Source organism: Pelophylax lessonae, assembly GCF_965119305.1.
Source record: "Pelophylax lessonae genome assembly, chromosome: 5".
In the NCBI taxonomy this organism is placed as follows: Eukaryota; Metazoa; Chordata; class Amphibia; order Anura; family Ranidae; genus Pelophylax; species Pelophylax lessonae.
The window spans coordinates 335,472,020-335,489,370 of record NC_138772.1 but is presented as its reverse complement, the minus strand read 5'-3'; the positions used below and the strand labels follow the sequence as shown (position 1 = coordinate 335,489,370).

The 17,351-nt window shown below is 45.7% G+C and overlaps 1 protein-coding gene across 1 annotated transcript in view; it reads left to right on the top strand.

Annotated features, from left to right (window-relative positions):
• The window catches only part of ADTRP (androgen dependent TFPI regulating protein), a 64,930-nt gene that overhangs the window by 34,289 nt on the left and 13,290 nt on the right, over positions 1 to 17,351 (top strand). The window contains exon 4 of the mRNA XM_082259872.1: positions 15,485 to 15,600. Coding sequence (XP_082115998.1) covers positions 15,485 to 15,600 — 116 coding nt within the window. The remainder of the gene's footprint in view (positions 1 to 15,484; positions 15,601 to 17,351) is intronic.

Here is a 17,351-nt window from a genome sequence, read left to right as displayed (position 1 = left end):
CTTTCACCTCACCCCCTTGCAAATCAGGCCAGCAGTCTGAGCCCCAAGCCATACAGCAGTCTCTTATTCTTTTTGAGGACTCTGTCAGCAGGGTTTCCCAGGGCCATCCACCTAGCCCTGCCCCAGAAGTGGAAGAGATTGAGTGCAGCGATGCCCAACCACTTATTTCTCAAGATGAGTACATGCAAGGATCATCGCAGCACGTCTCCGATGATGACGAAACGCAGGTGCCAACTGCTGCGGCGTTCAGCATTGTGGAGACCGACAAGGAGGGCAGGGGTGAAGACTGGGTGGAAGATGATGTGGAGGACGATGAGGTCCTCGACCCCACATGGAATGAACGTCATGCAGGTGACCTGAGTAGTTTGGAGGAAGAGGCGGTGGTCGCACAGAGCCACCAGCACAGCAGAAGAGGGAGCAGGGTGCAGAAGCGGAGCGGCCGTGCCCTAGACACTACGCCCGCTACTGCCCAACGCAGCAAGGGAACGAGCGCACCAAAGTCAGCTCAAAGGAGTTCTCTAGCGTGGAAGTTCTTTAGAAAATGTGCTGATGACAGGACACGAGTGGTTTGCACCCTGTGCAATCAGAGCTTGAAGCGAGGCATAAACCTTCTCAACCTGAGCACAACCTGCATGATCAGGCATCTAAGTGCAAAGCACGAGCTGCAGTGGAGTACACACCTTCAAAACCAAGAAACGTCTCTGGCTCATCCTGCTTCCTCTTCTGCTGCAGTCTCGGCCGCTCCAGCCACATCTGTAGTGATACCGGCACCTGCCACCCCGCAAACAGACGATCTGTCAGCAACACCACCACCTGGGTCACCAACAACCATCTCCACAATGTCCCGTGGAAGCGTTCAGCTTTCCATCTCCCAAACACTTGAGAGGAAGAGGAAGTACCCCCCTACCCACCCGCGATCCCTGGCCCTGAATGCCAGCATTTCAAAATTATTGGCCTTTGAAATGCTGTCATTCCGTCTGGTGGAGACGCACAGTTTTAAAAACCTTATGTCGGTGGCTGTCCCACAGTACGTCGTGCCCAGCCGCCACTACTTTTCCAGGCAAGCCATCCCTTCCCTGCACAACCAAGTGGGGGAAAATATCAGGTGTGCACTGCGCAACGCCATCTGTGCCAAGGTCCACCTAACTACGGATACGTGGACCAGTAAGCACGGTCAGGGGCGTTATATCTCCCTAACGGCACACTGGGTAAATGCAGTGGCGGATGGGCCTGAGGCGGATAGCAATTTGGCGCATGTCCTTCCACCACCGAGGATTGCAGGGCGCTTCAGTTTGCCTCCTGTTCCTAACTCCTCCTACTCCGCTTCCTCATCCTCTACCGCCTCCTCATCCGGACAGCGTAACACCTTCACCACCAACTTCAGCACGGCCAGGGGTAAACGACAGCAGGCAGTTTTACAACTTGCCTGTTTGGGGGACAAACCACACACCGCGCAGGAGTTGTGGAGGAGCATGGAACAGCAGACAAATGAGTGGTTGCTGCCAGCGAGCCTCAAGCCCGGCCTGGTGGTGTGCGATAACGGGCGAAATCTCATAGCAGCTCTGGGCCTAGCCGGTTTGACGCACATCCCTTGCCTGGCGCATGTGCTGAATTTGGTGGTGCAGAGGTTCCTTAAAAACTACCCCGATATGTCAGAGCTGCTGCAGAAAGTGCGGGCCGTTTGTGCGCACTTTCGGCGTTCTCACCCTGCTGCTGCTCGCCTGGCAGCGCTGCAGCGTAACTTCGGCCTTCCCGCTCACCGCCTCATATGTGACGTGCCCACAAGGTGGAACTCCACCTTGCACATGCTGGAAAGACTGTGCGAGCAGCAGCAGGCCATAGTGGAGTTTCAGCTGCAGCACGCACGCGTGAGTCGCTCTGCGGAACAGCACCACTTCACCACCAATAACTGGGCCTCCATGCGAGACCTGTGTGCCTTGTTGCGCTGTTTTGAGTACTCCACCAACATGGCCAGTGGCAATGACGCCGTTCTCAGCTTAACTATCCCACTTCTATGCCTCCTTGAAAAAACAATTCGGGCGATGATGGAAGAGGATGTGGCACAGGATGAGGAGGAGGAGGAGGATGAAGAGGTAACATTTCGAAGGCTTTCAGGGCAGTCATTCGCAAGGGGCTCCGAGGGTGGGTTCCTGCACACGCAAACGCCAGGGACGCAATTGTCCAGCAGGGGCACAGTTCTGGAGGATGAGGAGGATGAGGAGGAGGAGGAGCTGGAGGAGGAGATGGAACCATGTTCACAGCAGGGTGGCACCCAGGCCAGCTCATGGCCATCACTGGTGCGTGGCTGGGGGGATACAGAGGACACGGACGATACACCTCCCACAGAGGACAGCCTTTCGTTGCCTCTGGGCAGCCTGGCACACATGAGCGATTACATGCTGCAGTGTCTCCACAACGACCGCCGAGTTGCCCACATTCTAACTTGTGCTGATTACTGGGTGGCCACGCTGCTGGATCCCCGTTACAAGGACAACGTACCGTCCTTAATTCACTCACTGGAGCGCGATCGCAAGATGCGCGAGTACAAGCGCACGCTGGTAGACGCCATGCTGCTGGCATTCCCATCTGACAGTGGGGCCACAGTGGAAGCACAAGGCAGAGGAGGAGGAGGAGGAGGTCGCCAACGCAACCAGGGCACCGCCAGCACCTCAGAAGGCAGGGTTAGCATGGCCGAAATGTGGAAAAGCTTTGTCAGCACGCCACAACAAACAGCAGCACCAGCAGCTCAGATGGAACGTCTTAGCAGGAGGCAGCATTTTACCAACATGGTGGAGCAGTATGTGTGCACACGGCTACATGTAGTGAATGACGGGTCTGCCCCCTTCAACTTCTGGGTCTCCAAATTGGGCACATGGCCTGAGCTTGCCCTTTACGCCTTGGAGGTGCTGGCGTGCCCTGCAGCCAGTGTATTATCTGAACGGGTATTTAGCACGGCTGGGGGCGTTATAACAGACAAGCGCAGCCGCCTGTCCAGAGACAATGTGGACAAGCTCACGTTCATTAAAATGAACCAGGCATGGATCCCACGGGACTTTTCCGTACCTTATGCAGAATAGCAATGGATACCGACCTTACCCACCCATTGTTCCATTTTTGCTCTTTCTCACTCTTTTGGGGTGTACCCTCATTTAAAATTTTTGAAAAGAAGCAGTGTTGGCTACCTCGTCCTCCTCCTCAGGGCCAGATTAATGTAGGGGCTATTGGAGCTGCAGCTCCAGGCCCCTACCTTTTATATAGGCCCCGGGTTGGCCATATTCACTGTTACCGCTCTTCTGTCACTTGTAAACACAGAAGTCTGGCTTCTATGCTCGCTTCCCCAGGCAGCACCCTCAGAACCTCCCCACACAGCGTGAAGGCCGGACAAGGAGGGACAGTTGGCGATGCATGGATGTGTTTATGGGCTTCAGAGACAGCATCCCATGTTGAATTAGGCATGCATGGCTGCACCCTTCCTCCTCTGGGTGCATGGCAAGGCACGGCCCTTAAGGCCCTTCAAAATCCTCAGCACCAAGCCCATGATGCTGTTAATCCGGCCCTGGTCCTCCTCCACCGCCGCTTCCACCTACACCGCCCATAGGTGTGCGCAGCCTATTGCATTAAGGTGTGCACCCCAAAGTTGAAATACACATGCATGTGTTTGCCAGCAGGGAGAGTAATGTATCGGGGCCATGTACCTGTAGGCAAGGAGAAATAGAGCAGAGCAGGTCCCAGGGAGATCTTTCCCATCTCCTCACTGGCAATGCTATGTGCCCTAGGTGATTAGGGTGTGCCCAGGCACACCCAGCACACCCTGTGCGCACGCCTATGTCACCGCCACATCCACCACCACCTCAACCTCCCTCCTACTCCATATGGGCCTCGTCCTTCAGAGATGAAGAAGAACATTGTTTTATTTTTCTGTTTTTTTTTGTTGTTTTAAGTTATTTCCCTATCCACATTTGTTTGCAGAGCACTTGCCATGCTCTTAATTACGTTTTGCTGCCATTTGCAGCACTCTAGCCCTTTCCTTTGGTGTTTTAGAGCCATTTTAGTGCCTTAAAGTTCGGGTCCCCATTGACTTCAATGGGGTTCGGTGTCCGGGAAAAGTTCGGTAAAAGTCCGGGACACGGACCCGGACTTTTTTTTAAAGTTCGGCCGAACCCGTCGAACACGGACATCTAGGTGTCCGCTCAACCCTACTAACAAGTCCTGAAAAGACCACGGGGTGTAAACTGTTGCCAATGAGAAATCGAGTGCCTCCTTCCACTGGCTGTTGGAAGTCATCCTTTACTCCTAGATGACTTCTCCCCAGCCATCAGTTCTGCATTTGTGGCCAGCTGATCTCCAGTGTTCCAGGACCCTGGACATAAAGCAGTTTTAAGTTTTGTAGAGACACAGCTACAAATCCCATTTTTGTACCCAGAGCTTTATAAACATATCATCCTTCCTACATTTCAGCAGTCCTAAATATATTTGTATTCCATCTCTGTTTTAGACATGATAAATTCAAGTATATTTTATTCATAAAGGCAAGCTGTCTCCTTTATAGTTAACATAGCTATTCCATTGGTTCCATCTATACTTCAATAGTCCAAACATATACATACTGTACATCTGATACTTAGCACCCTAAGCAAAGATAATTAGTAAAACAATTGTCCTAAATTCTGAAAAACATTAGTGTGTCCCAATCGTAAAGCACGGCAGCTTTAATTATTCTTGTTTTGCAGACTATAGTACATTGTATAGCTTAGCCACTCTAACATATTTATACCCTTTGATGTCTTATTTTACGTGCTCCAGTTACAGACTAAAAACTAGATAGAATGTGCAATCTAAATTCAGTTCCTTCTTGCAATTCTATATGTCATTACTTTGGTCTGCACATACAGCCTTTTATTATTCAACACCAGCCAACATAAAAGTGTAAACTGTTCAAACGTAATCCCACAATCCTTATCTATCACTGTTATGTGAGATTTTATATCCCACCTTCCAGATGAAGAAAGGGGAATATCAGTCTCTTGATTCAGGTGTTTTTTTGTTTGCCTCTATAGCTAGCACAGTGTAGGAAAAATTGGCAATCAAGTTACGTTGTTTTTACCTACAGTCTATTCGCCATCTTCACCGCACTCTCAGGTATTGGAACTGCTGCTCTGTACTTATGATGCAGCCTCCATGTGGTGCAATATTATTATGGGATTGCATTATGGGGACCGAGATCTCCTGGAGGTCCCAGACTGCTATGACCCATGTTTCTTTGATACAGGAAAACAGCTTGTCCGACTTTAAACTGGAGCTCCAGTCTCCCCGCAAAATATTAAAAGTCAGCAGCTACAAATACTGTTGCTGCTGACTTTTAATATAAGGACATATACTTGTCCAGGGATCCAGCGCTGTTCTCACCTGAGCCGACTCTTCTATCAGCTTTGGTTACAGGCATGTGCATCCTAACTAAGGGAAACCAGCAGTGAAGCAGTGTGTACTGTCCCTTTAAGAAAAAAGAAAATGGCAGGTTTTCCCCTAAACATTTATAAAATACCCTTATCCAGGTATGCAGCTTAGGTTGCCAGGAAAGAGGTGGAAGAGAGTGTGTGACCATATGTCCTCATAATTGGGAGGGTACCTTGGGGTGACAAAGCCTCTTCTTCTTGTAAGGCACCTTGTCTCTACATCCTGTCCCCTAAAAGGGGGGATCTTCGAAGCAGGATTTATCTGAATCCTAAAGGCCCATTTATCATAAGGGGGCCCCCACATATACCCCCCAATCAATGAATACAGAGTACATAGTGCTTTTTGTTAAGCATTGACAAAAGAAAAGCACCAACACTGTAAAAAAAAAGTCTTCAATTAAAAAAAAAAAAAGCCACTAGATGTAAATCCAACATCATTCAGGTTGCCCAGTGTAGATTCACATTATCACAATAAGAGAAGTCCACTGTAGACCTGATGCCACGATGAAGCTGCTCCTTTCCTGATACTCATGTTAAATATGTGGCTTCTGTCCTTTGACCTTGTATCTCGGACCATGTGCTTATTACTGGGAGCTGTTAAGAGGGTTTCCTAAACCCTTCCTGAAATGCTATATAGAAAAGAGCTGGAACCCTGCTTTGTAACTCACCTCAGGTATTATAGCAAAATAAAGTAGTTCTTTCTTTCCTCTGATTAAGGCTCCTAGCTAGAGGATATGGCAACCACTACCTCTAGTCACTAGGGGTGCTTACATTTGGCATACTGAGCAGGATAGGCTGTGCCAATATCTAAAGGTATGAGCAAGCTAAATCCTTTGGTGATTGGAGGAGAGTCATGAGTGAAGTAAGTAGAAAAACTGTTTCTGAAACATTCTGCAATTCCATGTGTGTGGAGTAGCCCTTTCTCAGAAATTGCTAAGAAAGATTCCTGAATTGACCCAGGAGACAGGAGTGACAGTGCAAACCAACACTCTGCATATGGGTCTATGTTTTCGGACTAAGTAATGCTTCGTCCAATGCTGAACTGGGGAATAAGAGTCTCTACTGCCCCTGTGGCCCTTGTGCGACTAAGTAACACTAGTGATATTAGCTTGGGCAAGATGTGGCTTTCTATGTGAGGAGCTGCTGAAGGTGGTGGGACTTAGGGACCTGGAAGTGTCTGGAGCAGTGAGAAAACAAAGACACCAAAACTGTAGAAAAAGTCTTTAATTTAAAGAAAAGCCACTAGATGTAAATCCAACATTATTCAGGTTGTTCACTGATGTAGATTCACATTACCACAATAAGAGAAGTCCACTGTAGACCTGCTGCCACAATGAAGCTGCTCCTTGTCTGATACTCCTGTTAAATAATAGGCTTCTGTCTTTGGACCTTGTATTTCGGACCATGTGCTTATAACTGGGAGCTGTTAGGAAGGTTCAAGCTCTGCACTTCCCCTCCTGAAATGCTTTACAGAAAAGAGCTGGAACCCTGCTTTGCAACTCAGCTTTCTCAGCTTTTTTAGCAATTTCTGAGAAAGTGCTACTCCATACACATGCAATTGCTGAATTGACCCATGAGATAGGAATTGCAGTGCAAACCAACACCCTGCATAGACCTATGGGTCTATGTTTTCAGACAAAGTAGGGCTTCCCCCTATGCTGAACTGGGGAATAGGAGTCTCTACTGCCCCTGTACCCATTGCATGGCTAAGAAACACTAGAGATATCAGCTTGGGCAAGATGTGGCAGCTGCTGGGTCTTTCTATTTGAGAAGTTGCTGAAGGTGGTGGAACTTAGGGACCTGGAAGTGTCTGGAGCAGTAAAAACTGCCTAGGAGAAACTACTAGGCTAGCACAAATAGGTTGGGCAAACAAAGCAACGAAACCTGCATGTTTCCCTGATCCCCACAGTGTTGTGTCCAGCAAGCCATGTACTGACTCCCCCAAGCAGCAAGGGGTCCACTCAGTCCATGGGGAACTAGAAGATGTGAAGAATGTTGCAGAGGCATATTGTTGCAGAGAAGAATGTTGCAGGGAATAGAGAAGTCTATCATTGACTTGCCGATTTCCTCAAAAAAGGACTTTACCTTGGGGAAATCTGGACAACCTAGTGATTCGGGTGGAGGACTCTGCACTTGTTGTAAAATTGGACCCGATGCATGTGTTACCTGAACAGAGCTTTTTGCTAGAAAGCTATGTGGGAAACTGGGGGATCAGTCTTCTTTTCTGGATGTGGCTGAGGAAGCGTAGTGGTGTCGGCCATGTTCACATCTATGCAGGTCCAAAAATGAGGGGCGCTTTCATGCCGGTGGCTAGGGCAATGGAGGGGGGGGGGACTGACTCTGACATCCCTTCCTTGAAGAGAACAATCCCGGCATTTGAGAGTTTTAGCACGTGTACCAAAAGTTCAGTTATGGAAAACTCATTTATATGGACAGAGTGGTGCTTGTGCATCCCAATTCTAAGGACACCCCTACTCCAGATTTGATGTTACCACCCTACCACAGGAGTTTGGCCCTGAGCTCTGCATGTTCCTTCTTGAAATGCTATACAGAATGGAGCTGGATCCTTGTTTTGTAGCTCAGCTTGGGTATTAAAGCAAATTAGAATAATTTAATGTCCTATGTGCCCTGTGCCCCCGTTCAATCATAGTCAGTGAGAGCAGTGAATATCCTTCCACTAGGCACTCTCTGCATTCATCAGAAAAAGTAAATTTGACAGTTAGGGTGACATGTTCTGTTAGGCCTTGCTAGATTTGGGGCTTAAGGCAGGAGATACGAGATGAGCTCCCCCGATGCCTGGATCTAGCAACACCTATGAACTGCTGAATGAACTTCCTACTACCAAACCTGAACAGCAGTTTCAATACCCTGAGATGAAAATAAATGAGATCCTAGAGGCATATGTATAAAGCAGTGAAGGAGGTGTTTACCAAATATTCACTGCAGGTGTATTTTCCTGGTGCATGTGCTTTAAATTGCATGGAATAATTTACCATCTGTGGATGTTTGGTGAATGCCCCATTAACTGCTTTAGAAATAGGCCCTCGAGGTGATTTAATTTATATTCATAAATACATTTATACTGTATGTGTTTTGTGGAGACAGTGGGGATGCTAAGACATGAAGGGTGAGTAGTAAAAAGATTGGGTCCAGGTCCACAATTTGCAGTGCAGCCCCAGTAGATTTACCATTAGTGTTTGCCTTCTTTCGTACACCTGTAGCCAGCATATTTCATTTACTTACATGTGCTACTCCTATGCAATATACAAACTGGAATAAAACTGCAAAGGCTTCCTATAAATAACAAAACTGTGAATTATATATTTTTTGTGCATCTCCTAAAGAGTGTAAGGCTGTGCCTTTTGTAAATGTCTCCTAGTGCATTTATTTTAACAGACAAATAATGGAGGTTATTTAGAATGTAGACGCTTCAAGTAAATGCACATATCATATTCCCTTCAATCTATTAAATTCCTCCACATTAGATAAAATGTGCCACATTTTCAGGATTCGCTGTTTAATGGAGAGCGCTTGTGTCTATCTTTTAAATAAATATCTATTACCCAGACAAGTGGGACTGCATTTGATACAACTATCTCCATATTGTGACATTCAGAAAAATCTATTCAGCTGAATAAGTGCTACTGTGCTGATGTGATAAGGCTTAAATTAGTAAGGCCTTACATAACTAAGAAAGAGAGAAGAAATGCCATTGATATTTAGACTACTGCAGTCCATCAATATGTTAACATTTATTGAAATAACTATCTAAACACCAGTGATAACTTACTTGGGGCATTTACAATTTTGCAGCCAAATTGGGATAATGTCTACTTTGTGTTTGTCATACGTTCTCATTCACAATACATAACTTAAAGCAGTTATAAAGTTTTTTTTTAAACCTTAATGCATTCTCTGCATTAACCACCTCTGAAAGGTTTTACCCCCTTCATGACCAGGTCATTTTCTGCTATTCAACCTCTATGCTATTTTAACTGGCAGTTGCACAGTCACGCAAAACTGTACACAAATTAAATTTATATACATTTTTTTCACACTAATAGACTTTCCCTTTCCTTTTTTTGGTATTTAATCACCACTGTGTTTTTCATTTCTTGCTATTCAAATGAAAAAAGACCCAAAATTTTGAAACAATATTTTCTACTTTCTTTTAAAAAACATATCCAATAAAATCAAATTTCTTCATAAATTTAGGGCAAAATATATTCTGCTACATGTCTTTGGTAAAAAATATTATTTGGTTTGTGTGAAAGTTATAGCGTCTACAAACTATGGTATATATATATAATATATATATATATATATATATATATATATATATATATATATATACAGTAATTGATAATTTGATCAATCCTGATGTACTGATGGCCTATCTCATTTTATGAGGTTTCTAAATGTTGACAGTCTAAGGAATTTAGTGGGAGGAATGGCGGGGTTCTGTTTGAAGTTGTAATTTTTTGTTACAATTTTTTGGAAAATGAAGAAATTAAATAAGCATTTTTTTCACATTTTTTTTACATACTGTCACCAATGCAGTACAGCATCATCATATAACTGGTGTGGCGGTGATCAAGGATACTAACTGGTGACATGATGTTTTGATGTAAAAAATTTGAATTATTTTAATATATACAGTATATATATATATATATCTATGTGTGTGTATATGTATATATATATATATATATATATATATATATAAAAATTCTTTTTTTTTACTATTTTTTTTTTACATACTTTTATCAGAGTAGTTCTCTAGGGGGGTAATCAGTGATTTTTTTTTTTTTTTCACACTTTGATGATCGCTGCAACAGCAATGTTTTGAAATGTCATGAGTAGGTTACATTCATAGAGCTGTGTGCTGTGATTGGCCCACAACTATTACATGGTATAGGGTGCTGTGATTGGGCCAGGTACCATGTGATAGCTGTGGGCCAATCACAGCATCACTATAGAAATCACAGCTGTTAAGAATTAAATTAATTCAAAACAGCTTTGTTGACATTGTGATCGAATAGCGTTCACATGATCCCTGGCCGCTCAATGCCCAAGAGTCGCAATCCACTGTGTCCACCGCAGGAGCAGTGTGCTGTGCGCCCCTAACCTGGGAGAGGCTGGATGACGTACACATTGTATATATATGTGATCCAGCTTGCCTGTGTTGTAAGGTTGACTTTCGATCATAAGACAGTGTAGCTTTATTACCGCACTGTGATGCCCAGACAAAAATGGGAGGAGGGGTGATCCTCACTAGGGCAGGAAAGCATGTACAGTAATAAAGAAAACATTGTTAGAGGTTATAACCACTCTGCTAGCATGTATGTTAGGACCAAGTTAGCCTTCAGGTGGCATTGTGGTGCTCTGGGCGGAAAGCTACAGTTTTAGTGTCCACCAACAGGTGTCTCCCAGCAGCCAGCAGGTTCCAGCAATCAGCTCCACCTGGCCACACCTACTGTGAGGGTACCTAAATACCACCGGTGCTACTACTCCCCACCTCAGTGTTTTGGCTAATCCTGCTTTGTACTTTGTTTGTCGTGCTGCCTGACTCTGTAGCCATTTACTCTTGATCTTCTCTTGCCTTTGCCCTGTATCCAGTATCCTGCTGCCTTGCTCCCATCCCAGTTTTTGTTTTTCTCCCTGTTCTCCCCTGCCTGTATATCATTTGTACATTTGTATATACATTATATACTGTAGTTAATTGTGGTTAGGATTGCTGGTTAGGTATTTTGTAGTTTAGTTTTGATTTCCATGCGTTCTAATGTATATTGTTGTTGGTGTGTGGTTATTGTTCACTGTAAATAAATCTCACTTTAAAGATCTACACTATATTACCAAAAGTAGTGGGACACCTGCCTTTACATGCATATGAACTGGGAAGGCTGTCCACAAGGTTTAGGAGTGTTTCTAAGGGAATGTTTGACCATTCCTTCAGAAGCGCATTTGTGAGGTCAGGCACTAATGTGGGCGAGAAGTACTGGCTCGCATTCTCTGCTTTAATTCATCCCAAAGGTGTTCTATCTGATTGAGGTCAGAACTCTGTGCAGGCCGGTTAGGTTCCTCCACCCCAAACTTGCTCATTCATATCTTTATGGACCTTGCTTTGTGCACTGGTGCACAGTCATGTTGGAACGGGATGGGGCCATCCACAAACTTTTCCCACAAAGTTGAGAGCATGTCCAAAATGTCTTGATATGCTGACGCCTTAAGATTTACCTTCACTGGACCTAAGGTGCCAAGTCTAACCCCTGAAAAACAACCCCACACCATAATCCCCCTCCACCAAATGATTTGGAGCAGTGCACAAGGAAAGGTCCATAAAGGCATCGATGAGAGAGTTTGGGGTGGAGGAACTAGACTGGCCTGCACCTCAACCCGATAGGACACCTTTGGGAAGAATTAGAGTGGAGAATGAGAGCCAGGACTTCTTGTCCACATCAGCACCTGACCTCACAAATGGGCTTCTGGAAGAATGGTCAAATATTCCCAAAGACACACTCCTAAACCTTGTGGATAGCCTCCCCAGCAGTGGCGGCCCGTGCATAGGGGGCGCCAGGGCGCCGCCCCCCTGCCCCTACAAAAAAAGAAAAAAAAAAAAGAAAAAAAAATTACAAAAAGAACAAATAAAGTTGTGAAAAAAAATTGGGTTTGCAGGCCTATGCGGTGGCACTGTTGGCTATGGGGGGGGGGGGGGGGGGGGTTTACGTCCCAGAAGAGGCGCCAATTGGCTGCCTTCTGGGGGCGTAACCTGGGCGCAAGTCATTGCGATTGGACACCCCCACTTTCCTGATATCCTGGCTGTGATTGGTCCAGGCTCCAGCCTGGACCAATCATCATCCAGGACATCCGATTGCGACGCCGCTGACGTCGCAATGGGGGTGGTGCCGGTGCGTGCATCAGTCACTCACCGTCACCGCCCGGTCAGCTTCCCGCCGCCGAAGAGGAGTCCAGTCCGGAGAAGAAGCCGGCGCCGGTCACCCGCCGCAGAAGAGGCCGAGAGGGAGAAGCGCCGCTCACCTTCCCGCCGCCGAACGAAGAAGAGGAGAGGGAGAAGCCGCCGTGACTCACAGGTAAGTGCACTGCTCAGATGGGCATGCACGCATAGCTCTGCATTGGGGTACATGTATACTGGCTGCACTGGAGGCACGCACGCATAGCTCTGCATTGGGGGACATGTATACTGGTGGTCACTGGAGGCACGCACGCATAGCTCTGCATTGGGGTACATGTATACTGGTGGTCACTGGAGGCACGCATGCATAGCTCTGCATTGGGGTACATGTATACTAGCTGCAGTGGAGGCACGTACGCATAGCTCTGCATTGGGGTACATGTATACTGGTGGTCACTGGAGGCACGCACGCATAGCTCTGCATTGGGGGCATGTATACTGGCTGCACTGGAGGCACGCACGCATAGCTCTGCATTGGGGTACATGTATACTGGTGGTCACTGGAGGCACGCACGCATAGCTCTGCATTGGGGTACATGTATACTGGCTGCACTGGAGGCACGCACACATAGCTCTGCATTGGGGGACATGTATACTGGTGGTCACTGGAGGCACGCACGCATAGCTCTGCATTGGGGTACATGTATACTGGCTGCACTGGAAGCACGCACGCATAGCTCTGCATTGGGGTACATGTATACTGGTGGTCACTGGAGGCACGCACGCATAGCTCTGCATTGGGGTACATGTATACTGGCTGCACTGGAGGCACGCACGCATAGCTCTGCATTGGGGGCATGTATACTGGCTGCACTGGAGGCACGCACGCCTAGCTCTGCATTGGGGGACATGTATACTGGTGGTCACTGGAGGCACGCACACATAGCTCTGCATTGGGGGACATGTATACTGGCTGCACTGGAGGCACGCACGCATAGCTCTGCATTGGGGGACATGTATACTGGCTGCACTGGAGGCACACACGCATAGCTCTGCATTGGGGGACATGTATACTGGTGGTCACTGGAGGCACGCACACATAGCTCTGCATTGGGGGACATGTATACTGGTGGTCACTGGCTGCACTGGAGGCACGCACGCATAGCTCTGCATTGGGGACATGTACGCTGGTGGTCACTGCATTGGAGGCACGCACGCATAGCTCTGCATTGGGGACATGTATACTGTTCACTGCATTGGGGACATGTATGCTGGTCACTACATTGAAAGGGGGCATTTATACTGGTCACTATATTGAAGGGGGCATGTACTGTGGGGTTTGTGCTAGGGGCCTGTACTGTGGGGTTTATTCTAGAGGGCCTGTACTGTGGGGTTTATGCTAGAGGGCCTGTACTGTGGGGTTTATGCTAGAGGGCCTGTACTGTGGGGTTTGTGCTAGAGGGCCTGTACTGTGGGGTTTATGCTAGAGGGCCTGTACTGTGGGGTTTGTGCTAGAGGGCCTGTACTGTGGGGTTTATGCTAGAGGGCCTGTACTGTGGGGTTTATGCTAGAGGGCCTGTACTGTGGGGTTTGTGCTTGAGGGGTTTGTACTGTGGGGTTTGTGCCACTCTCAGTCCATGTATCCCATAATAGGATGTCTCTCACAGTATATCCCATAATAGGGCCCCTGTTCCCTATTATGGGATTTACTAGCACTGATGGACCCCTTAATATGTGATATATTGGGAGAATTGGTTCACGCAAGCAAAATACAGGGGACAAAATGGGTGGAGTCTATAAGGGGTGGGGCTTCTGAGAAATGGGAGGGGTCAAATGGAAGGGCGGGGTCTTGCGCCCCCCCATCTTAAAACTTCACCAGCCGCCACTGCTCCCCAGGCAGGTTTCCCAATACTTTTGGTAATATAGTGTATATACATGGTCTGGTCCTAGTTTCTGTGTGTGGCTACATGTATCTGGTCTTTCAGCTGCTAATTCCTGAATCCTGACAATGTATTTAAGTTGTGTCTGTGTTCTCATTGCATAGATTTCTATAAACCTATTGTCCTAACAAGGAACTTCTCTGCAATAGGGACACAGACAAGAATACATACTTGAAAGAGAATCCATTTATTTCCTGCTCTATCTAAAACTAAATAATAAGTCTTGGTTGGAGTTGGGCATTAAAGCTGAAGTTTAGATATGTCTTTTGTTTGTGTAGTTACATTGGTCCAGCTTAGACCCATATAGGTAAGCACATCTCATACCTGACGGATCCTTGTGTAAGCTGCAAATCACTGTAGTAGTAGCTTCTACTAAAGTGATACCAGCAGTGTTCCGGGTCTATTGCCAAGCAATTGCCCTCCTGCATTGTAGCCACAGGGGGTTGTTTGCTTGACTTTGCTGCCGTTTATTCTAAAAAATACAAGGCGTTCTCTGATTGGACAAGATGAAGAGGTGAGGCGGTGACATCACAATCTGCACCTTGTCTGATCAGAGAACACTTTGCACTCAATGAGAAAAAAATGGAAGGCTTATACTGAATGGTGACTGTGTCGAACAAGCAACCCCCTGTGTTTACAATGCAGCAGGGCAGCCTCGGCACTAGACCTAGAAGACCACGGTGATCACTGCAACTACTACAGTGATTTTCAGGTTACACAGGGCTCAGTCTGGTATAAAATATGCACACTTACATTGGTCAAAGCTGGACCAATGTAACTATGAAATTAAAATGATACCTAAACCTAAATTATACCTAAAATTATACCTATAGCTAAAAAATGTAATGTCCACTTTTATTTAATTTAATTTAAGTCCTCCTGCTATTTGAATATGAAACACTTACCCCAATGCAGATTAGCATCCCCATTACACATTTTCTAGAAATACATCTTTATCTGTCCTGTTTTTTTCAACAGTATGCTAAAAGAATCTAATCTCAGTTCAAAATTTGCATATCAGTGGTATCATTTTCTGCACACTATCTTCATAATTCATTTATTTTAAGATCATATTTGAATAGTGAACAACATGGCATATTTTTAATGTATATTTTAATTATCCAGTTGAATAACACTCCATCTGATGCAACACAAATGTGATTTTGTTTGTTTTCCAGCACACAGCTGTGTTCCCTATTGCTGTCTTGGAAATTGTAACATCACCACATCACTATCCTCCAAAGAGAAAGGGACTCACTCTCTTGGGGATTTGCTCAGTAGCGTATCTAAGCTGGCAAGTACAAAGAATACAGAATACTTATACAATTTGTTTTCCTTTGAGAATTCAAACATAATCATTTCTAAAAGTTTCATTTTTCTGCACTGTATACAGTATTTCATTAACATTATATTTCACTTACCGCCACTGACAAAATAATTGAGTGTAAAAATGGTATGTTGGTGCATTTTCCATCATCAAGAAGAACATTATTATCTCTTTTTTGTAATCCAGAAAGGTTACACTTTTCCTGATATGGAGCTGCCAAAAAAGCAGAACAGCCTTACATTTGCCAGCAGCCTCTGAGCTGCTTTTTATATGAAAACAGCTGATTGGTGAGGTTTTCTTTGACATTGCAGTATACTATATGTAGCCACAGCTACATACAGTTTTACCACACATGCGGTGGGCTGACAGCTTTGGGAGAGACATAGTTTGTTTGGGCCAGCTTGGCCCAAACAAACTATGTTAATTAGTTAAAAAGCTGGACTTCTGTTTTATTGCCTAGGAGGTGGTGTGGATTCTACATTTTGACTTCTGTGACTTGCTCTCAAAGCATAGTTCATATTCCTATCGCACACCTTCCTGGTTTGTAGGCCTGACGAAGGGGTCCTGCGCGGCTCCGAAACATTGCACTAAGTTTTTGGATTGCTTTTGCAAGATCCTTGGTGTGCTGGCGAATATGTATCTACTTGCTCTCACAGCAGTCACATGATTAGCGGCTCATTCCATCCTGCTTGCTCCCAAGCAGAAGCTGTACCTGAGAGCTGTTGATGACTTTAAACACCTCGCCTCTTTACCTCCTCTAGTTTTTTTTTTCCAAAAATGGAAAGAATTCTCCAAATGGCACCCATGCTGATTGGACAACCTCTTGTGTTCAGAATGCAGCTGTTTAGCATGGGACCCACAAGGGAATGGAGATCACTGGAGTAGCAGTGTCTCTTTCAGTGATTTCCAGCTTCCAGAATCATCGGCCAGTAATGGTGTATGCATATTTAAATTGGTCCAAGCTAGACAAATGTAACTATGTGTAAAATATCCATACCTGGAATTAGTTTCTAATGTTTGGCCTAAGTGAAAACCATGGCTATCTCTACAGATGCAGTGTTGGGGTGTAGCCACCCAGGGGTCATAAGTATGTTTTTTGTAGGATTACTAGGTAAAATGAGGGGAAAAAATTCTGGGAAAAAAAAAAACATGCCCCCATTCACATCTGAGCATCATGGGATTCTGCCCACGATACTGGAATGTGCTAAAAATGCATCACAATGCACATTTGGGTACCATTCATTGTTAATAGCCCCAAAGCCACTACAAGAAATCACCTGAAAAACGTGCAAAAAAAGCTCTAGTCAAAAATGTGCCAAATGTGGCTCCAAAAAAGGGAAAAGGAGCTACTTTGGTCTGTTTTTGTAGCAAGGGGCAGCTCATTTAAGGCAATGGTGTTGCTCCAAAAAAGTGCTAAAAAACTTACAAAAAAACTGCACGAAAAAACACACTGTTTCAGCCTTGCTCAATTGTGAACTGGGCCTAGGGCAGCTATTACATCTAAGGACTTGTATGTTGCAATATAAAACATTTTTGGTTTTGATTTAGATATAGCTAGTGTTTGATAAACACAGCTAGTGATCTCTACACGAGGCATGATTTAAGCTCCGTTCACATATTGGCGTCCCAGATCGCGGTCAGATTTGCGGTGATTCTGCCCACGATCCCGTATCATTGCAAATCGTGGGACGCCATTGCGATTCCTGTGACTTGCAATG